This window comes from Coregonus lavaretus, assembly GCF_964263955.1.
Source record: "Coregonus lavaretus genome assembly, chromosome: 14".
NCBI classification, from domain to species: Eukaryota; Metazoa; Chordata; class Actinopteri; order Salmoniformes; family Salmonidae; genus Coregonus; species Coregonus lavaretus.
The window spans coordinates 20,782,252-20,806,479 of NC_140001.1; the positions used below are offsets into that span (position 1 = coordinate 20,782,252).

The 24,228-nt window shown below is 42.0% G+C and overlaps 1 protein-coding gene across 1 annotated transcript; it reads right to left on the minus strand.

The window, feature by feature from the left end:
* Positions 1-149: 149 nt before the first annotated feature.
* Positions 150-19,442, minus strand: LOC311141796 (E3 ubiquitin-protein ligase RNF10-like). Its single transcript, XM_084177259.1, has 17 exons — positions 18,893-19,442; positions 5,649-5,833; positions 5,177-5,382; positions 4,999-5,089; positions 4,648-4,832; positions 4,386-4,522; positions 3,964-4,118; positions 3,699-3,827; positions 3,360-3,600; positions 3,107-3,240; positions 2,878-2,995; positions 2,665-2,766; positions 2,426-2,563; positions 2,148-2,239; positions 1,917-1,974; positions 1,580-1,744; positions 150-1,490 (listed from the first exon to the last, which is right to left on the minus strand). Exons 1-17 carry the CDS (start codon positions 19,056-19,058, stop codon positions 1,417-1,419), a joined length of 2,376 nt encoding a protein of 791 aa, XP_084033385.1. The 5' UTR covers positions 19,059-19,442; the 3' UTR covers positions 150-1,416.
* Positions 19,443-24,228: the final 4,786 nt, after the last annotated feature.

Consider the following 24,228-nt stretch of genomic DNA (forward strand, 5'->3'; position numbering starts at 1 on the left):
GGTTCTGATTAGGGACATTTTCAACTCCGATACATTTTTCATAAATCAACTCATTCCTCCTAGTTACATTTTTGTTACCTAGTACAATGGCGCATCAATACCCTCTCATGTTGCTGCAATACCAAAAATATCCAGACAATTAGTTTGCTTGTGCATAATCCTTTATTAATTCCAATGTCAGGCCAGTTGAACATTAATGTAAGCCTATTTCATGTTCACTATAAACTTCCAAAATAATCAAAAAGGTCAATAAAATAACCTTCAAACAAAACTTCTATAGTATCTTTAAATCCCACCCTTTCACTCCTTATATAGAAAGCAATCAAACGTCTGCAAATCTCTAGCTTCACACAAAATATATTTGCAATACTGAATTGAAACCAGGGGGTAAAGTGCCAATGTTACAAATTAGACCGAAAACTGGCTCTACAGAGCAAGAAAAAGGAAAAATGCTTGTGGTAGATGGGGAAAAATGAACAGAGCAAAGAAACTGCATATGCATGGTCTAATAAATCAAACAAGGTCTACAGTGCATTTCTCAGCCACCAACACACAGATTTTCAAGCCTTTCTTTAATACAAGCTACACTGTATTCCTTGCATTTCCTCCAGACCGGTATGAGAATCAGACTCATGCATAGAGAGAGGTTCTGCTATGTTCAGGCCATCTCTGAGTGGTGCTCAAATATAAACATACAACTTTCAATGGAAGAGTTTTTGTTAGTTTAGTATAAAAATAAAGTTGCACACCAATTATGCTCCCAAACATTTCAATGGGTAGAGCAGCCAATGTTTCGGCAATGCTGAAACGTTGGTTACTATACCCATTAAAATGTTTGGGAACAGAGTGTGCATCTTTATTTTTATAGTTTACCCAGTCTGCACCTCTAAAAATGTTTTAGGTGTGTGTCAGCTTCTGCCTTTTACCAGTTAGTTAGGTAGAAATGTGTTTAAAATATCAAATTCAGGGCTGACAGTGTTTGGACTCGGGATTGAAAATCTGTGAAGGGTTCATTGGGTGTAACGTACCTACAGCTGTCTGACTGCTACCCCAATAAAATGCACCCCTTAAACCTATTCCATTCTAAATCAACCCTAAGTAGATTCTACTATGGTAAACTGATCAGTCTAACCCCAAAGTATGTGTCTATGACAAAATCTTAGACGTGGAAAAAATCTTTGCGCGCCTGCATTATTGTAGAATACATAATAAACCAATTGCATGGTGTTCCAGTGAAGAAATAGTGAGTGGGACTGTGATGGAGGTATTACTTACTTTGGCTACATACTAAACACTTTCTCCATTGCTTATAATTCTAAAATAGAGCTGCATGGAAAAATGACAGAGTGATAGCAGGAGATGGATCAAATAAAAAAAGTGTGAGGGTAAAGGGAGAAGTTTCAACTTCAGTGTAGTCTACTTTGTGTGAACCATGGAGGTGCTGAACAGAAGCTTCTGTTTCTTCTTCTTCTTTTTCCCTCCCTTTTCCTCTGAAAGAGAGTGAGGAAGAGATGAGTATGCAGTCTTCTAACTCCATAAATAAGGCATCACTCACAAGCAAAGACAGTGAAATACTGACCAGGGATGACCACCAGCTGGGGTGGAGCAGTTGGACCGTGGTGCTGCAGGAGTGCCTCCTCGAAGGCCTGGCTGAAAGAGTTCTGGAAGCTGGGAACTGGGACACGGTTACTCTCTCCATCACTCTCTCCATCGCTGTCTGCCACTGGAGGAGCCAGCAGCATGTCTGAGGGAGCGGCACAGAAAAAGTGGAGTCAAACATGGTCCAACACTGCCCATTATTGACACTCCATTGTCCAATATCAGTTTCAGCTGACAATACTTGTCTGGCCAACTGATTTGAGCAAGTACTAACAGGCACTGAGGAGAAATGAAGGATTTAGACAAGTAGTTGTCACCTTTCTTGGAGGTGGTCCATGGCCCAGCATCTGCCCTGGCTTTCCCATCTCTCAGCATCTATACAGGGGAGAATAAGGGATGATGAGAGAGAATGTCATACAAATTGTCTATTACTGGTCTATATTGTCCATATCCAAAAGTTGTGATACATCCCGACATCCAAGGTAATCAGTCCGTAATGAAAATAATACATGTAGGAGTGAGTAAATTAATGAGTTAGGCTAACAGACCTGAGCGAACGACATGCATTGAGAGTCATCCTCCACACTGCCCACGCTGTGCACAGGGCTGTGTCCACTCAGACTGGGGAACATCAGCCCATCTGCAACAAGAGGGAAATTGTGTTTTCAGTTTACAAGGCTCACACTTCCAAGGCACTGTTTGTAATGTGCTATATTTTGTCCAAAATATGAATTCCATGTCACAAAATATCTTGAGTCGATAAGACGGGAACACTAACATTTCCAAACGTATCAAAATTAAGGACAGTTGAAAGAGCTGGTCTCACCAGAGACAGGGTTGCTGCTGAGGAATGAGGGAGGGGCCAACAGAAATTCAGGGTACACTGGTGGACTGCCATTGTGAGGTGGGGACCCAAACGCCGGGAACTGCTGAAAATTCTCCAGCCCAATATGTACCTCTGGATCTGAGAGAGAGAAAACTGTCAACTTAAGATACCCCATCTGACCACAGGTTTTTAGTTACACATTATACATTGAGAAACAACCAAAAGTAAAATGTACTCACATTTCCCCTGCTTCTTGTTCTCCTCCATTTCGATACGCCTCTCCCTGCGCTTCTCATCCCTTGCTTTCTTTTGTCTAAGACGCTTTCTTTTCTCCAAGTCATCTGAGTCAGATAAGAGTGACGAGAGAAGGAGAAAGAAGATTTGGATTTGAGGAGTAGTACTGCAGCAACCCATGAATACATTATGTGTGTGTGTGTGTTAGGATATCTAACCTGCAAAGCTGTCCAGGGTCTCTTTGGACAGGGTGGGAGGCTGCAGGGCCAGCTCACAGATGCCGAACTCACAGGTGAGCGGCAGGTGAGCCAGGTAGCGGTGTCGACGGCGAATCTCCTTTAGCCAAGAGAATCAAAACAATGAAATGAGCCAGAAGAAACAGAAGTCTTGGTACATTACCATGAATAAACATATTTAAGTAGTATGTTACAGATCTAAATCACTTACCTCTGTGATAGTTTGCCCCTCGATCTCCACCACAGTGGCAGTGATGGCGTGAGGGCTGGCCTCCAGGCTGCCGTACTCACGCAGCAGACAGCGCACGTTCACTGGGTGCAAAAACATCTGCTGGCAGTCCTCCGCTGAAGGGAGAAGGAAAGGAGTAAGTACAGAGACTGGACTTTTGATTACAATATAGATGACAAGGTAGGTATTGTGTGGAGAGACACTGATAAAGACATTTTACTAAAGGGTATCCTACCTTGGTAGAAGTAGTAGGAGGGTCCATGCTCTGAGGTTTGGGGGCGCACTGTTTCAGCCTGGCTGGGAGGGTTCTCCTCTGCAGGCTGGGTCTCTGGAGCTGCATCCCCAGAGGCCTCAGTGGACTCCTCCAGCACGCTCTCCAGGAGCCCTTCAGGGAGCTCTGGTTCCTTACCAGGGGCCTCATCTGGGTCCTCCTCTGCTACCTCATCATCAAATGCAGAGGAGTACTGCAGCACCGGCTGGAAATAGCAAAACATGGAGAATCTCTCAGACCCAATAACAAGGGCGAGTTTGGAGAGTAACGTTACAGAAAGGGGTTATAAATGACAACACTTACTTTGGTACTACTGAAGGTGGTCACCACTTCCTCCTCAGGGGAGGGGGGGTCTGCCAGAGTGAGACTTGACAGGTTCAAGTTGTTCTTAGTACATGCCTTCTGGTGCTTCAGCAGAGCCTCCTCTCGCTCCTGGACCACAGCAGAGGAAAGAGATGGGGTTAGTTCATGCCATCTAGGCCTATATGACTTGAACTAAGTTTGAGTAACAATACAGTAGACACTGCCTGTGTTTTAAATTAAAAAGCTGCTAGTTGGTCAGTGTTACCTGGAGATTGCACAAGGCGCTCTGGATGAAGCAGGCTGTGGCATCCTCCTCCTGGGTGAGCTGAGCCTGCAAAACGACCTTCTCCTCAGCCACCAGGCCCAGCACCTGCTCCTGAGAGGCAAGCAGCAGCTTGGAGTACGGGCTCAGATGCACATCTACAACACAGGGGTACAGCCATGTCAAAAAAACTCACATATACCATACCACAAACACAGGTATATGGTAAACATTTGGTCATCATCATCCTCCAACCTTCTTTGCACTAACACTTGTCTTTTTTTACTAGCACTGACTTTGCTGATAGCTACCTTATTGAGGGAAAATGTACTTACTATGACTGATGTGGTTGTCTCACCTAGATACCTTAAGATGGATGCACTAACTGTAAGTCACTGGATATTAAGACCGTGAAAATGTCTCACCTCCAAAGCAAATAGGCTCCTCCACCTTCACCCACTGGGAGGTGGGCATGGCCACCAGAGCCCCCTTCTCCCTCCGCATTAGGCGCATGGTGATGAGGTCACCAACTGCATACTGCCTGGTCTCCATTGCAACCACACTGCAGTGAGGTATGAGGGGATAGAGCATGTTACTAACCATTTTCAACCATAATATTTTATTTCCCAAAGGTTGCGATACAGAATGTTCTAATAAGGCTGTTTAACATCGCTCTCTCTCTCTAACCTTTTGAGGTCGTCAGAGTGTACAGCCTCATAACAGATGGGGCACTTGGACCAGCTCTTGTCACTGAGAGACAGGTAGTGCAGCATGCATGGCCAGCAGAAGATGTGGCCACAGCGGGTGATATGGGCCGCTACAGGGGGGTAGAGGCAGATGGGGCAGGAGGGAACCTCATGACTGTAGATGCGCTGGAGGGGGTAAATAATATTTGCATTAAAAGTCTAATTAGACATGGAGATTTCAAGCGTAAGAGAGGGCTGGTGTATGGAACTGGCTATAAGGGGAATGCACCTATTTGTAAGTCGCTCTGGATAAGAGCGTCTGCTAAATGACGTAAATGTAAATGGAACTTACCACTTGCTGCACACAGTCCCAGTTCACCAGAGTGTCTGGGTCAGTGAGGTGAGCATTGTAGTCCTGGTCATCAGTCACCACAAACTGGCAGCTAAGGCAAAAGGAGACCAATTAGTTAATAAATACCAACCTAACAATTCATACTGTACAAAGTAGACTGAATTGATCGGGAGCTCACTTGGCCTGCAGGAAAAGCTCCTTGTTGAAGGGCTTATGCTTGTGGCCCCACTTGTTGCGGCGGCCCCAGCATGAGTGTTTCTCTCCTACTAGGCCACCATGGCCCCCACGAGGCTCAAACGTGAAGTTGAGCAAGTGGTTCAGACTGATCTTTTTGGGTCCAGAAAACTGAGCTGGGCTGAACTCGGCCCGGCGGCACTCTGCTACCTGGGGGAAGGGAGAAGAAAATTAGAGCCTGACTTTCCTGAATCACAGGTAGGAATAATAATATTCCAGTTAGATGTATGTGGGTTGATGCTGCCTTGTTTCTACCGTTCAGTGACTCAAATAATTCTACCATTAATTTGTCAATAAGTGCTATTATATTGATATTAATACAATCAGTGGGAATATACAAATATAGGACTTAACTAAGCTCTCTTTTCATATCCAAACAAGGATTTTTTTTAAAGTAAAGTATTGCGAAAGCTCACCTCTTCGCGTCTTCCTCCACCTGTAATGCCATACTGCCGGGCTTCACCTCTCTGGGTGGGTCTCTTGTCAAAATTCTTGCTTTTCTGTGAATAGGTGCGACGAGGGCCAGGGAAACTTTCACTCTTGGGAAGGGAGGGCTCTCGCTTACGGCTGTAGCGCTTAGAGCTTCCATTATTCTTACCATCTGGGGAGAATGAAAGGGGACAATATGGAGAGTTATCATTCTAGCAGGATTCCAGTGTTTCCTCTAGGATTTTTTTCAGCAATGCTGGCACAGTTTGCGTGTTTTAAAGCCAGTTTCCTGCAATAGAGTGGTGAGGAACTCTGCGGACCCTTCATGTCCGAAAGTAATTTAGCCATTCATTGTAGTCATTGCGCTCTGTAGAGTTACTATTCTCTAGTTTTCTCGTGTCAATTAACTCCTGACATTCCTCGATTACGCATTATATTAATAAACGTCCGATTTACCTCAACAAATACGATAGTCAGTTTAAAAAAGTTTAAGGAAACAAGACTGTACATATCTGGCTGTGTTGGCAAAAATCACTACATATCCCATCAAGCCAAGCGGGGAGAGGCTGTCCGTTGCCACAGTTCCAAGACCAGTCAGAAACGTCCAGCTAACCTTACGCCAAAGACGCTGGTGGATCTCTCAACTGAACTTGGATCCGCGTCTTACGACAGATCTCAAACCAGTCATGACTATTCAACATAACAATACATTATTTTCTTTCCAGCTAATTTCTTAGTTACATGATTGTATAACTAGCAAAGGAGATTTGGCAATGAGGACGAAAACTTATTCAGGAGACAGATTGAAGTTTTTATGCCTGGATATCAGGAGCTGGCAGCGAAAAGGTTGACTGAACAATTCAGACAAACAAATCAAAATCAGATTACTTCTATTTAAAGAGAGTGAATCAATATACAATACTGAAATCAGCTGTAACGGTCAATAGTAAAACAAAGCTTAAAATGATGTTTTAGTGAACCCTAAATCAAGAAAATGTATGGTGAAGTCGCCTCCTCACCACTCCTTTCTACACATTTTGCCATGGGGCCCGAGAGGAAAATATACAGGTTTAACGTCAATTTCCTGCAATTCTACAAATTTGGCCATGCCTTATGCCGTATTTTTATGCTATTTTAGCGACTCAAACATAAAATCAATGGGGGCCCCATGCCATGCTTTTTAGTGCTCTCATCTAATAAAAACATATAGGTCCATTATCTTTGACATATTTTATATCTGGTTTTAGATGTTTAAGTTCACACTGAAAACGATTTATCACAAATTATTTTCAAAAATCATATTTTTTGCAGTTGCTGCCTGCAGCTGCTAGATGAATATAGGTGGGTTGGCTGACAACGTCATGAAAACATTGTGTGTGTGTCAATGGGGCAGAAGTCAGCGTTTTGCTGTGATTCTGTATGGCCAGATTGCAGGCAAGAATGACAAGAAACTGCCATGTGGGGAATTGTAAGGTGTCTCGTTTCATATTGTTCTTGATACCATGTCTTGTTTTGAGGAGTTTTGACTCATTTCAAGTCAATGCTAATATGGCAAAAATTCGCTAGCTAGCTAACCAACAACTGTAACGATGTATTTGAGAGACAAGTGCTCATTATGCAAATGTATTTATGTTTTCAATATACATTGGAGAATAAATATAGCTTACTAGTTGTCAATCTAAGCCAACACAGTCTGTTATGGCCCATGGTTGTGCACGCATCGGTTTTGTTGTTAAACAACCAACCCATCTATATGGGAAACACTGCATTCAGGATTGGAAATTAACACCCGCCAAATGCAGGTAGATTTTGTCATTGGCGACTAGAATGTGCATTCGGAATGTATTCAGACCCCTTTACTTTTCCCACATTTTGTTACAGCCTTATTCTAAAATTGATTACATTAATTATTTCCCCTCAATCTACACACAACAACCCATAATGACAAAGCGAAAACAGGTTTTAAAAATGTTTGCAAATGTATACAAAATTGTATACAAAATTGTATACAAAATTGTATACAAAATTTAACAGAAATACCTTATTTACATAATTATTTGCATGAGACTCAAAATTGAGCTCAGGTGCATCCCGTTTCCATTGATCATCCTTGAGATGTTTCTACAACTTGATTGGAGTCCATCTGTGGTAAATTCAATTGATTGGACATGATTTGGAAAGGCACACCTGTCTATATAAAAAGGTCCCACAGGTGACAGTGCATGTCAGAGCAAAAACCACTCGAAAATCGAAAAAATCGAAAATCAAAGTTTGTCAGGAGTTGTTGGACCTGTTGTGTAGCTCCTGTTATTGGGATATGCCTCAATCACAAATGAATGGCAAAGAGAGACAATCTACAATGCTGAAATTAGATGTGTCCTCCACTGTCTAAGGCCTTTATAGCTCACTTTTACACAATTCATAGACGCTAACTACCTTAGCGCCTATTGACGATAATATCTTTTGGCCGGGGGGAGTTTTGTTAAGAGCCCCAACGCTCGTTCCGAACGTTAAAATGCATTGCTCGCTGTACAGTTATGGAAACATAAAGAACGTATCTTTCATATCAGCGAGATTTTTTCTTCTTCTTCTAAAAAATGTTAAAATTACTACTCACCTTTATAGGGTTAGGACACCCAGACGGCCATATTTCGATGTTACAGCGCTTGTTTACGGAAAACAGCCAGAAGCGTACCTGTGCCAATTAGCCATCTGCATGTCCGAACACCTGTGTGTAAACTGAAGACTGATGCTACCAACGTGTTGTCACAAAAAAATACTGTTGGCTGCAACTGTTTTAAAACAGTGTACATTAAGTGTATATTTTGCATTTGTGAAATTATGTTGATGTATTTTGGTATTTTATTAGGATCCCCATTAGCTGTTGCAAAAGCAGCAGCTACTCTTCCTGGGGTCCACACAAAACATGACATAATACAGAACATTAATAGACAAGAACAGCTCAAGGACAGAACTACATACATACATACCACACGTAGCCTACATATCAATACATACAAACTATCTAGGTCAAATAGGGGAGAGGTGTTGTGCCGTGAGGTGTTGCTTTATCTGTTTTTTGAAAACAGGTTTGCTGTTTATTTGAACAATATGAGATGGAACGGAGTTCCATGCAATAATGACTCTATATAATACTGTACACTTTCTTGAATTTGTTCTGGATTTGGGGACTGTGAAAAGACCCCTGGTGGCATGTCTGGTGGGGTAAGTGTGTGTATCAGAGCTGTGTGTAAGTTGACTACGCAAACAATTAGGGATTTTCAACAATGTTTCTTCTAAAAAGAAGAAGTGATGCAGTCAGCCTCTCCTCAACTCTTAGCCAAAAGAGACTGGCATCCATAGTATTTATATCAGCCCTCTGATTACAATGAAGAGCAAGACGTGCCGCTCTGTTCTGGGCAAGCTGCAGCTTAACTAGGTCTTTCCTTGCAGCACTCGACCACACGACTGGACAATAATCAAGATTAGACAAAACTAGAGCCTGCAGAACTAGTTTTTTGGAGTGTGGTGTCAAAAAAGCAGAGCATCTCTTTATTACGGACCGACCTCTCCCCATCTTTACAACCATTGAATCTATATGTTTTGACCATGACCATTTACAATCTAAGGTAACGCCAAGTAATTTCGTCTCCTCAACTTGTTCAACAGCCACACCATTCATTACCAGATTCAGCTGAGGCCTAGAACTTAGGGAATGATTTGTACCAAATTCAATGCTCTTAGTTTTAGAGATGTTCAGGACCAGTTTATTACTAGCCACCCATTCCATAACAGACTGCAACTATTTGTTAAGGGTTTCAGTGAATTCATTAGCTGTGGTTGCTGATGCGTAATATGTGACTTGTTTCAGGAAACTAGGTGTATGTCGCACGTCACTACGTCACAGGAGCGCGATTTGAACGTAAACTTTTTTTAAATCAAAATGTGTTTTTTGGCAGAAATGTCTTCTGGAACATGTGAACTTTCATGTGCCTTAATAACAAACTTGTATGCCATCTGTAAATACGAATAAAATTGTTAAATTATGAGCCTAGTTGGTTTAGCCATGGAAAAAAAGACAGCAACCTTCCCGCTATCCATGATTGGCTGAGATAATGAGTGGGCTGGACATGCCGAGAGATGAGTTCAGATTGGTCTGCTATGTAGCATGTTTCTGTCTATAATATGAGCTGGTCAGTATGTGTAGGAAATCCTTTCTAACGCAGCTTTTTTGAAAGATATCACGTAGTAGAATTGTATAAGTGTTGCTCTCCACTTTATGGAGGACCGAGTTTTGAAATCAGTGGAATTGGAGTATGATAGCTAAGGAGATGGAGTAAATTCTGCCGTTTGATTGCAAATATGCAGACGGAGTCGAAAAGAGAACACAAAAGGCACCGGATTACATCTTTAAAGTAAGGGCAACCATGGCATCCGTGACAGAGAGGGAGAAGCGTCCATCCATGTATATGGGTAAGAGTGTCTAGCTAGCTACATTTTCAGATATTACACATTTCTAATTTTGTCAGAAAGTTGTTTTTATTTCAAGTTAAAGTGTAGGATCTGTGTAGTAATATTATTCGTATCTCAGAGTTATTTGCATTGCTATTTATAGCCTAATGTTAGCTAGCTAACATTGAACCTGGTTGGTTAGCTACCTGCAGATTCATGCAGGGTAGTAACGTTATGAGTTGGGATAATGGTTCATTGTTTAGCTAGCTAGCTACATGTCTAAACAAAAGACTCCACTATGCAAGTAACTATTTCAATAAAATGTTTATGATGTCACTGCAACAACTGTCGATAGACGTAGGTAAATTCGCTCTGGCTATCTACTCTGATTTCAGAGCACTAGTCTGAGTGTGCCAGAGCGCAGAATAACTGACACATTTACAAAACGCTCAACACCAGTTGAATATGGTCGGTGTCAGTATACGTTGGCAAAAAAAGTGTAATTAAATTGTTGCCAGCAGCACAGTTGCAGTCATCAACGCTCTGGATAAACATAAAAACAGCTTAACCAGCTCTGCTATGGCGAGTAAAATGGTCAGCGAGCTGTTCTCTCATTTGTGTCTGGAAGTAGCTAGCAAGCTAGCCAATGTTAGCTTGGGTGCTTGACTGCTGTTAGGTCAGAACGCTCGGATCAACCCTACTTTTGGCTAGAGTGTCCAGTGTGCGCTCCGAGAGCGAAACGCTCTGAATTTACGAACGGCCAATCTGACAACACTGAGTTTACGAAAGCCCAGAGCACACTCTGGCACTCCAGATTAAATTTACGAACACACCTGTAGTGTAAACCAGCCTTTAGTCTTGAAATCTTTGGTTGTTTAGCACATAGCCTCACATGTGAATCCTTAAAGAGATGGGTGGGGCTAAAGCTTAAAAAGGGTGTGAACGATGCTGAATGGGTGTAGACAAAGAAGAGCTCTCCAGTAGGTACCAAAACATTCGAGGGCCATTTTCTCAAGTGAGGTTACAAGTTTATCAACTTTCAAAGCAGAATTACTTTCCCATTGTTCCTCAACTGTAGTGTATGATATACAATTTTCTAGCTCTGAGTCTCTACTTTTATCCAATGTAAAAAAATATATATAAAAAAACTTTCCAATTTTGCTACATAATACGGAATCGAGCCGGTCAGTCACATATGGTTGAATCATCAGCATACATGGACACACATGCTTTGTTTAATGCCAGGGGTAGGTCAATGGTAAAAATAGAAAAGAGTAGAGGGCCTAGAGAGCTGCCCTGCGGTACATCACACTTTACATGTTTGACATTAGAGAAGCTTTCATTAAAAGAAAACCCTTTGAGTTCTATTAGATAGATACAGTTGAAGTCGGAAGTTTACATACACCTTAGCCAAATACATTTAAACTCAGTTTTTCACAATTCCTGACATTTAATCCAAGTAAAAATTCCCTGCCTTAGGTCAGTTAGGATCACCACTTTATTTTAAGAATGTAAAATGTCAGAATAATAGTAGAGCGAATGATTTATTTAAGCTTTTATGTATTTCATCACATTCCCAGTGGGTCAGAAGTTTACATACACTCAATTACTATTTGGTAGCATTCCCTTTAAATAGTTTAACTTGGGTCAAACGTTTCGGGTAGCCTTCCACAAGCTTCCCACAATAAGTTGGGTGAATTTCGGCCCATTCCTCCTGATACAGCTGGTGTAACTGAGTCAGGTTTGTAGGCCTCCTTGCTCGCACACGCTTTTTCAGTTCTGCAGACAACTTTTCTATAGGATTGAGGTTAGGGCTTTGTGATGGCCACTCCAATACCTTAACTTTGTTGTCCTTAAGCCATTTTGCTACAACTTTGGAAGTATGCTTGGGGTCATTGTCCATTTGGAAGACCCATTTGCGACCAAGCTTTAACTTCCTGACTGATGTCTTGAGATGTTGCTTCAATATATCCACATCATTTTCCTTCCTCATGATGCCATCTATTTTGTGAAGTGCACCAGTCCCTCCTGCAGCAAAACACCACCACAGCATGATGCTGCCACCCCCGTGCTTCACGGTTGGGATGGTGTTCTTTGGCTTGCAAGCTACCCCCTTTTTCCTCCAAACATAACAATGGTCATTATGGCCAAACAGTTCTATTTTTGTTTCATCAGACCAGAGAACATTTCTCCAAAAAGTACGATGTTTGTCCCCATGTGCAGTTGCAAACCGTAGTCTGGCTTTTTTATGGCGGTTTTGGAGCAGTGGCTTCTTCCTTGCTGAGCGGCCTTTCAGATTATGTCGATATAGGACTCGTTTTACTGTGGATATAGATACTTTTGTACCTGTTTCCTCCAGCATCTTCACAAGGTCCTTTGCTGTTGTTCTGGGATTGATTTGCACTTTTTCGCACCAAAGTACGTTCATCTCTAGGAGACAGAACGAGTCTCCTTCCTGAGCGGTATGACGGCTGCGTAGCCCCATGCTGTTTATACTTGCTTACTATTGTTTGTACAGATGAACGTGGTACCTTCAGGCGTTTGGAAATTGCTCCCAAGGATGAACCAGACTTGGAGGTCTACCATTTATTTTGATTTTCCCATGATGTCAAGCAAAGAGGCACTGAGTTTGAAGGTAGGCCTTGAAATACATCCACAGGTACACCTCCAATTGACTCAAATGATGTCAATTAGCCTATCAGAAGCTTCTAAAGCCATGACATCATTTTCTGGAATTTTCTAAGCGGTTTAAAAGGCACAGTCAACTTAGTGTATGTCAACTTCTGACCCACTGGAATTGTGATACAGTGAATTATAAGTGAAATAATCCATCTGTAAACAATTGTTGGAAAAATTACTTGTGTCATGCACAAAGTAGATGTCCTAACCGACTTGCCAAAACTATAGTTTGTTAACAAGAAATTTGTGGAGTGGTTGAAAAAACAAGGTTTAATGACTCCAGCCTAAGTGTATGTAAACTTCCAACTTCAACTGTAGCTCTGAATCCACGATATGGCAGAGGTTGAAAAGCCATAACACATAAGTTCTCAACAGGTTATGGTCAATGATATCAAAGGCTGCACTGAAATCTAACAGTACAGCTCCCACAATCATCTTCTTATCAATTTCTTTCAACCAATCATCAGTCATTTGTGTCCGTGCAGTACATGTTGAGTGCCCTTCTCTATAAGCATGCTGAAAGTCTGTTGTTAATTTGTTTACAGAGAAATATCATTGTATTTGGTAAAACACAATTTTTTCCAACAGTTTGCTAAGAGCTGGCAGCAAGCTTATAGGTCTGTTGTTAGAACCAGTAAAGGCCGCTTTACCACTCTTGGGTAGCGGAATGACTTTGGCTTCCCTCCAGGCCTGAGGACAAAGCCTTTCTTCTAGGCTCAGATTAAAGAAAAGACAGATAGGAGTGGCTATAGAGTCAGCTACCATCCTCAGTAGCTTTCCATCTATGTTGTCAATGCCAGGAGGTTTGTCATTATTGATCGATAATAATTTTTCCACCTCTCCCACACTAACATTACAAAATTCAAACTTGCAATGCTTTTCATTATTAGTTTTTTTATGCATGAATAGGATGGCTCGCTGTTAGTTGTTGGCATTTCCTGCCTAAGTTTGCCCACTTTGCCAATGAAGTAGTCATTAAAATAATTGGCAACATCAAAATGGTTTTGTGAAGAATAAGCCTGATCTGATTTGATGAAAGATGTAGTTGAATTTGTCTTTATGCCCATAATTTCATTTAAAGAACTTTATAATACTGTTCCTTCTTCTTTTTGTTGAGTTTAGTCACATAATTTCTCAAATTTGCAGTAAGTCAGCCAGTCAGATGTGCAGCCAGACTTATTAGCCACTCCTTTTGCCCTCATCTCTTTCAACCATACAGTTTTTCAATTCCTCATCAATCCATGGAGCCTTAACAGTTCTAACAGTCAGTTTCTTAACAGGTGCTTGTTTATCAATAATTGTAAGAAGCAATTTCATAAATTCATCAAAGTGCAGCGTCTAGATGCTCCTTATTAATCACATCAGACCAACAAATATTTTTAACATCATCCACATAAGTCACAGCAAAATCTTTTGTATGATCTCTTATACACTATTTTAGGCCCAGCTGTTGGAACTTTGGCTTTCCAGCATATAGCCAGGAAAGCCAAAGGGCTTTATGTAGAGGGCTTTCAGTTTCTAGAACCTTAACGCAATTGAGAATCGATTCACATTTAGATGGAGTATTTGGCTGTTTTGGCTGCCAGAACAATTCCCCTCTAAACAGAACATGTAAGGTCCTTGGACTATAAGGAGTAATGTAAGGCTGCTTTAGTCCATTATTGGGCTAGTTCACTTTTAACTCCACCAGCCTCTGGAGTTAAGTGAGCACTCTAAATGAACACTTTGTATGCATGAAACAGACACTTTGAATAACTAGATTCATATTGTAGTTATGAGACAGCCCACCTGAACAATAGTTAACCTGTGGTTAGATATCAGTATTATTCATTGATAGATAGATATATACAGTGAGGGAAAAAAGTACTTGATCCCCTGCTGATTTAGTATGTTTGCCCACTGACAAAGACATGATCAGTCTATAATTTTAAATGGTAGGTTTATTTGAACAGTGAGAGACAGAATAACAACAACAAAATCCAGAAAAACACATGTCAAAAATGTTATACATTTATTTGCATTTTAATGAGGGAAATCAGTATTTGACCCCTCTGCAAAACATGACTTCGTACTTGGTGGCAAAACCCTTGTTGGCAATCACAGAGCTCAGACGTTTCTTGTAGTTGGCCACCAGGTTTACAAACATCTCAGGAGGGATTTTGTCCCACTCCTCTTTGCAGATCTTCTCCAAGTCATTAAGGTTGAGGCTGACGTTTGGCAACTCGAACCTTCAGCTCCCTCCACAGATTTTCTATGGGATTAAGGTCTGGAGACTGGCTAGACCACTCTAGGACCTTAATATGCTTCTTCTTGATCCACTCCTTTGTTGCCTTGGCCATGTGTTTTGGGTCATTGTCATGCTGGAATACCCATCCACGACCCATTTCAATGCCCTGGCTGAGGGAAGGAGGTTCTCACCCAAGATTTGACGGTACATGGCCCTGTCCATCGTCCCTTTGATGCGGTGAAGTTGTCCTGTCCCCTTAGCAGAAAAACACCCCCAAAGCATAATGTTTCCACCTCCATGTTTGACGGTGGGGATGGTGTTCTTGGGGTCATAGGCAGCATTCCTCCTCCTCCAAACACGGCGAGTTCAGTTGATGCCAAAGAGCTCGATTTTGGTCTCATCTGACCACAACACTTTCACCCAGTTCTCCTCTGAATCATTCAGATGTTCATTGGCAAACTTCAGACGGGCCTGTATATGTGCTTTCTTGAGCAGGGGGACCTTGCGGGCGCTGCAGGATTTCAGTCCTTCACGGCGTAGTGTGTTACCAATTGTTTTCTTGGTGACTATGGTCCCAGCTGCCTTGAGATCATTGACAAGATCCTCCCGTGTAGTTCTGGGCTGATTCCTCACCGTTCTCATGATCATTGCAACTCCACGAGGTGAGATCTTGCATGGAGCCCCAGGCCGAGGGAGATTGACAGTTATTTTGTGTTTCTTCCATTTGCGAATAATCGCACCAACTGTTGTGACCTTCTCACCAAGCTGCTTGGCGATGGTCTTGTAGCCCATTCCAGCCTTGTGTAGGTCTACAATCTTGTCCCTGACATCCTTGGAGAGCTCTTTGGTCTTGGCCATGGTGGAGAGTTTGGAATCTGATTGATTGATTGCTTCTGCGGACAGGTGTCTTTTATACAGGTAACAAGCTGAGATTAGGAGCACTCCCTTTAAGAGTGTGCGCCTAATCTCAGCTCGTTACCTGTATAAAAGACACCTGGGAGCCAGAAATATTTCTGATTGAGAGGGGGTTATTCTGTCTCTCACTGTTCAAATAAACGTACCATTAAAATTATAGACTGATAATTTCTTTGTCAGTGGGCAAACGTACAAAATCAGCAAGGGATCAAATACTTTTTTCCCTCACATACATACATACATATATATATATATATATATATATATATATATATATATATATATATATATATATATATATATATATATATATATATATATATATAGTACCAATCAAAAGTTTGGACACACCTACTCATTCAAGGGTTTTTCTTTATTTTTACTCTTTTCTACATTGTAGAATAATAGTGAAGACATCAAAACTATTAAATAACACATATTTTAGATTTTTCAAAGTAGCCACCCTTTGCCTTGATGACAGCTTTGCACACTCTTGGCATTCTCTCAACCAGCTTCACCTGGAATGCTTTTCCAACAGTCTTGAAGGAGTTCACACATATGTGGAGCACTTGTTGGTGGCTTTTCCTTCACTCTGCAGTCCAACTCATCCCAAACCATCTCAATTGGGTTGAGGTCGGGGGATTGTGGAGGCCAGGTCATCTGATGCAGCACTCCATCACTCTCCTCCTTGGTAAAATAGCCCTTACACAGCCTGGAGGTGTGTTGGGTCATTGTCCTGTTAAAAAACAAATGATAGTCCCACTAAGCCCAAACCAGGTGGGAAGGAGTATCACTGTAGAATGCTGTGGTAGCCATGCTGGTTACGTGTGCCTTGAATTCTAAATAAATCACAGACAGTGTCACCAGCAAAGCACCCCCACACCATCACACCTCCTCCTCTATGCTTCACGGTGGGAACTACATTTACATTTTAGTCATTTAGCAGACGCTCTTATCCAGAGCGACTTACAGTTAGTGAGTGCATACATTATTATTATTATTTTTTTTTTTTCCATACTGGCCCCCTGTGGGAATCGAACCCACAACCCTGGTGTTGCAAACGCCATGCTCTACCAACTGAGCTACATCCCTGCCGGCCATTCCCTCCCCTACCCTGGATGACGCTGGGCCAATTGTGCGCCGCCCCATGGGTCTCCCGGTCGCGGCCGGCTACGACAGAGCCTGGATTCGAACAAGGATCTCTAGTGGCACAGCTAGTACTGCGATGCAGTGCCTTAGACCACTGCGCCACTCGGGAGGCCACACATGCAGAGATCATCCCTTCACCTACTCTGCGTCTCACAAAGACACGGAAGTTGGAACCAAAATGTCTAATTTGGACTCCAGACCAAAGGACAGATTTCCACCAGTCTAATGTCCATTGCTTGTGTTTCTTGACCCAAGCAAGTCTCTTCTTCTTATTGGTGTCCTGTAGTAGGGGTTTCTTTGCAGCAATTCGACCATGAAGGCCCGATTCACACATTCTCCTCTGAACAGTTGATGTTGAGATGTGTCTGTGACTTGAACTCTGTGAAGCATTTATTTGGGCTGCAATTTTTGAGGCTGGTAACTAATTAACTTATCTGCTGCAGCAGATGTAACTCTGGGTCTTCCTTTCCTGTGGCGGTCCTCATGAGAGCCAGTTTCATCATAGCGCTTGATGGTTTTTGCAACCGCATTTGAAGAAACTTTCAAAGTTCTTGAAATTTTCTGGATTGACTGACCTTCATTTCTTAAAGTATTGATGGACAGTCGTTTCTCTTTGCTTATTTGAGCTGTTCTTGCCATATGGACTTGGTCTTTTACCAAATAGGGCTATCTTCTGTATACCCCCCTACCTTGTCACAACACAACTGATTGGCTCAAACTTCCACAAATTAACTTTTAAGAAGGCACACCTGTTAATTGAAATGCATTCCAGGTGACTACCTCATGAAGCTGTCATCAAGGCAAAGGGTGGCTATTTGAAGAATCTCAAATATAAAATATATTTTGATTTGTTTAACACTTTTTTGTTTACTACATGATTCCATGTGTTATTTCATAGTTTGTCTTCACTATTATTCTACAATGTATAAAATACTAAAAATAAAGAAAAACACTTGAATGAGTAGGTGTGTCCAAACTTTGACTGGTAGTCTGTCTGTCTGTATATATATCCTTAATTTATGCATTGGAATCTTGGTGAATGTGTCAATGTTGGGTGTGTTCGTAAATTCAATCTGGAGTGAGCTTGTAAATTCAGAGCGTTTTTACACTGGACGCTCTGTCTGAGGAGTAGGGTTGATCCAAGAGTTCTGACCTCACAACGGCAGCACATTTACATTATTTTGCAGATGCTCTTATCCAGAACGACTTACAAATTGGTGCATTCAAATTATGATAGCCAGTGGGACAACCACTTTTCTTCTTTTTTTATTGGGGGGGGGGGGGGGGGGGGGGGGGGGGGGTAGAAGGATTACTTTATACTATTCCAGGTATTCCTGGAATAGTAGTTAACACCCAAGCTAACTACTTCCAGACAAATGAGAGAACACCTCACTGGCCATTTTACTCTCCCTAGCTGAGCTGGTTAGGCTGTTATGTTATCCAGAGCGTTGGTGACTAACTGTGCTGCTGGCAACAATTTCATTACGCTTTTTTGCCGACGTTTCCTGACACCTGCCATTTTCAACGGGTGTTGAGCGTTCGTAAATTCCTCAGTTATTCTGAGCTCTGGCACACTCAGACGAGTGCTCTGAAATCAGAGTAGATAGCCAGAGCGAATTTACGAACGCACACGTTCTGTCAAGGTACGTCATCTCCCATATCAAGTAAACAAACCATGCACCACTACTAGGCCCTGCAACGTGCTTGGCTAGCTAACTATTTAGCAAGCTAAGCGAACGTTAGATGGGTAGCTAAACCAGCCAGGAAAGATTACCTAGGATTTGGTTCTAATTATTGATTAATGTTCACCTGTTTTCGATTTAGATTCGCCAGCTGTTGTGCCTGTAGAACTCGAACGGGGCGGAACCTTGTTGATGTTGGCATTGCTGTTTGGATTCTTCTCCATGGTTGTCTCCTTTCTGTGATAGGTATTTAGGCCGAGCTCCGGGGAGAGAGCGTCCGAGTTCTCTAGCATTAAATGGGGCAAAGGGAGAGGAGAGCGGGTTGTTGCGACTGCGGGTCAGGCGGCGAAGGCCCTGATTCATTTCTGTCAAACACGGAGACTCCATCACGGCGACATATTGACAACAAAACAAGCAGAGAAAAATAGAGACACAATTTAGGCGTCTCAGTAATGGAGGCTGTGTAGGAAGCGAAAACGAAGGCTCACACCGTGGGGCCAAGACCCCGTAAAGTTGAGCTTTTTCGCGATCTGGGAAACACTTGGCCCCAACAAGGCGTTGACCGTTCTCCAAACTCTGGAAAACGGACAATTGTGCGGTTTCCCCCAAAAAAATATATGATCGTAATGGCGACAGGTCGCCAAACAGGAACCATAGAGACCCAGATGAAAGATGCGTGTTGTTCTTTTGTACGGGGAGGGATTGTGGGAAACGTAGTAAAAACCCAACATTTTCTAACTCATCAGTAGCTAACGTTAATTATTAACATGGCAGGTTAGGAGAATAGAGAACAATAGTTATGCCGTCTTTTTGTAGGCGCTAACTCTGCAATAGTTCGATGTACAAAGCCTATGGGAAAATAAATTTAATTTTTATAGGGTTTTTGGATAAACGCTGTAAATAACGTATGTGGTAAACACAGGCATATAGGAGATCTTATACGTTGTTTACTATAAGATCATCTTCATCAGCTAATGTCACTTTTTGTGAAATTTGAAACATTTATGTAATAAAAAAAAACAAAGGCTTCAAAACATAAAGGTAATGTTAATGTTATCTCATAGAACAAAAAGTATAAGATCTCCTAAGCCTCAGTTAACCTCCGGCCTTATTTTTGGTGTTTATCCCAAAACCATATTCTTTTCCCCATAGGAATGGCTGAACGAACCAGAGGTTTTAAGACTACAAGCTCTGTTTGAACCCTGCAGTGGACCCTTCATAATACCCATAAAACCTAGCGGTCAAATACTGAAATGGTTTCAATAATTTTTTCCACCATTCATTTTATCCATTGTGGATTTTAGAAACACCTCAAATATGGGCTTTGTTTTGTGTAGGCTTACCCTGGCGTGACGTTTTGACAACCTATTTACTCTCAGATTCGAAAATGCTAATTAGCATCAAAGTAGACCTCATGCAAGACTACAAATAATAATAATATAATATGCCATTTAGCAGACACGTTTATCCAAAGCGACTTACAGTCATGCGTGCATACAGTGCATACATTTTTACGTATGGGTGGTCCCGGGGATCGAACCCACTACCCTGGCGTTACAAGCGCCATGCTCTACCAATTGAGCTACAGAGGACTACAAATCACTGCAAGCTCCTGCTTGTCATCTCTAGCGGACACCTTTGCTGTCAGCTAGCTAGCTACCTTGATCCAAAACGAAAGATATTGAACATTAATTTACTATTCCATATTTTAACTAATATTTTTCTTATTTATGCATTTGGTCTTGTACAGAATACTATCCTAGTAGCAGTCAGATATTTATAATGTGCCATGAATAGGCTAGTTTTTTGCAAAGAAGCTATATAGCTAGCTTGTTACCTACAGTGAGGGAAAAAGAATTTGATCCCCTGCTGATTTTGTATGTTTGCCCACTGACAAAGAAATGATCAGTCTATAATTGTAGTGGTAGGTTTATTTGAACAGTGAGAGACAGAATAACAACAAAAACATCCAGAAAAACGCATGTCAAACATTTTATAAATTGATTTGCATTTTAATGAGGGAAATAAGTATTTGACCCCCTCTCAATCAGAAAGAGTTCTGGCTCCCAGGTGTATTTAATACAGGTAACGAGCTGAGATCAGTAGCACACTCTTAAAGGGAGTGCTCCTAATCTCAGCTTGTTACGTGTATAAAAGACACCTGTCCACAGAAGCAATCAATCAGATTCCAAACTCTCCACCATGGCCAAGACCAACGAGCTCTCCAAGGATGTCAGGGACAAGATTGTAGACCTACACAAGGCTGGAATGAGCTACAAGACCATCGCCAAGCAGCTTGATGAGAAGGTGACAACAGTTGGTGCGATTATTCGCAAATGGAAGAAACACAAAATAACTGTCAATCTCCCTCGGCCTGGGGCTCCATGCAAGATCTCACCTCGTGGAGTTGCAATGATCATGAGAACGGTGAGGAATCAGCCCAGAACTACACGGGAGGATCTTGTCAATGATCTCAAGGCAGCTGGGACCATAGTCACCAAGAAAATAATTGGTAACACACTAAGCTGTGAAGGACTGAAATCCTGCAGCGCCCGCAAGGTCTCCCTGCTCAAGAAAGCACATATACAGGCCCGTCTGAAGTTTGCCAATGAACATCTGAATGATTCAGAGGAGAACTGGGTGAAAGTGTTGTGGTCAGATGAGACCAAAATAGAGCTCTTTGGCATCAACTCAACTCGCCGTGTTTGGAGGAGGAGGAACGCTGCCTATGACCCCAAGAACACCATCCCCACCGTCAAACATGGAGGTGGAAACATTATGCTTTGGGGGTGTTTTTCTGCTAAGGGGACAGCACAACTTCACCGCATCAAAGGGACGCTGGACGTCGCCATGTACCGTCTAAATCTTGGGTGAGAACCTCCTTCCCTCAGCCAGGGCATTGAAAATGGGTCGTGGATGGGTATTCCAGCATGACAATGACCCAAAACAAACGGCCAAGGCAACAAAGGAGTGGCTCAAAAATAAGCACATTAAGGTCCTGGAGTGGCCTAGCCAGTCTTCAGACCTTAATCCCATAGAAAATCTGTGGATGGAGCTGAAGGTTCGAGTTGCCAAACGTCAGCCTCGAAACCTTAATGACTTGGAGAAGATATGCAAAGAAACTACAACTACAAGAAACGTCTTACCTTTGTGATTGCCAACAAGGGTTTTGCCACCAAGTACTAAGTCATGTTTTGCAGAGGGGTCAAATACTTATTTCCCTCATTAAAATGCAAATCAATTTATAACAAAAATTAATTTAAAAAAAAAAAAAAAGTTATAAATTGATTTGCATTTTAATGAGGGAAATAAGTATTTGACCCCTCTGCAAAACATGACTTAGTACTTGGTGGCAAAACCCTTGTTGGCAATCACAAAGGTCAGACGTTTCTTGTTGCTGACGTTTGGCAACTCGAGCCTTCAGCTCCCTCCACAGATTTTCTATGGGATTAAGGTCTGAAGACTGGCTAGGCCACTCCAGGACCTTAATGTGCTTCTTCTTGAGCCACTCCTTTGTTGCCTTGGCTGTGTGTTTTGAGTCATTGTCATGCTGGAATACCCATCCACGACCCATTTTCAATGCCCTGGCTGAGGGAAGGAGGTTCTCACACAAGATTTGACGGTACATGGCCCCGTCCATCGTCCCTTTGATGCAGTGAAGTTGTCCTGTCCCCTTAGCAGAAAAACACCACCAAAGCATAATGTTTCCACCTCCATGTTTGACAGTGGGGATGATGTTCTTGGGGTCATAGGCAGCATTCCTCCTCCTCCAAACATGGCGAGTTGAGTTGATTCCAAAGAGCTCTATTTTGGTCTCATCTGACCACAACACTTTCATCCAGTTCTCCTCTGAATCATTCAGATGTTCATTGGCAGACTTCAGAAGGCCCTGTATATGTGCTTTCTTGAGCAGGGGGACCTTGTGGGCGCTGCAAGATTTCAGTCCTTCACGGCGTAGTGTGTTACCAATTGTTTTCTTGGTGACTGTGGTCCCAGCTGCCTTGAGATCATTGACAAGATCCTCCCGTGTAGTTCTGGGATGATTCCTCACCGTTCTCATGATCATTGCAACTCCACGAGGTGAGATCTTGCATGAAGCCCCAGGCCAAGGGAGATTGACAGTTATTTTGTGTTTCTTCCATTTGCGAATAATCGCACCAACTGTTGTGACCTTCTCACCAAGCTGCTTGGCGATGGTCTTGTAGCCCATTCCAGCCTTGTGTAGGTCTACAATCTTGTCCCTGACATCCTTGGAGAGCTCTTTGGTCTTGGCCATGGTGGAGAGTTTGGAATCTGATTGATTGCTTCTGTGGACAGGTGTCTTTTATACAGGTAACAAGCTGAGATTAGGAGCACCTTCTTTAAGAGTGTGCTCCTAATCTCAGCTCGTTACCTGTATAAAAGACACCTGGGAGCCAGAAATCTTTCTGATAAAGAGGGGGTCAAATACTTATTTCCCTCATTAAAATGCAAATCAATTTATAACATTTTTGACATGCGTTTTTCTGGATTCTTTTGTTGTTATTCTGTCTCTCACTGTTCAAATAAACCTACCATTAAAATTGTAGACTGATCATTTCTTTGTCAGTGGGCAAACGTACAAAATTAGCAGGGGATCAAATACTTTTTTTCCCTCACTGTAGATGATTTTAGCAACATACTCTTATTTTACCAGATCCTCTTCTCCTTCAGCCAGTGGCGGTCTTTATTGAATCCCTTATAATATCTGACAACTACATGAACAAGGTGAAGTCTGTTTCAAGTCAGTGTCAGAATGCACTGCTGTATTAAAGCAATTCAGAACTAACTTGTTGACATGTTCTGTTGCAGATTCAAAGCCAGATTAACTCATTGCAGAATGTATCCATAATCATGAATGAATAAGCATATTTATTTGACAAGAATGCACCTAGTCGCCCATCAGTCACGTCAAACACCTAAACTCCAACAATTACATTGTTTTAAATAAATAAAAATAGTAAACAATGCATACATATACCTTTTATACATAATATCTAAACATCTGAATTTAAGTCAACCTTAAATGTATTGATCAATGTCACAAACATGGGACATTGAAGAGCACCATATGAACTATTATTACTATCTGAGAGCGCACAGATTCTTCTGCTTTTCCATTTTAGCAATTAAACCAGCACAAATAGCACAATGTAAAACAGCATATTGTGATTTTGGTGGGTGAGTTACAAATGGAAAAACTGGATGCGTAAGGTAGGTTTTATGTAAAATACTAGGTCAACTCCAGCAGAATGAAAAACACTGTCGCAAATATCCGGCCCAAGTCCAGTCATAATGGGGGTCTCAGCGTGTGTCCCAATGACGTCATTCCGTCTCAGTTGCAGCATTCAAATCATGGTCATCGTGTGTCTGTGAATCACAACATTAAAGATAATGAGTGATCACAGCAGTTCCACAGATTGAGCAATAGACAATACAACTTAA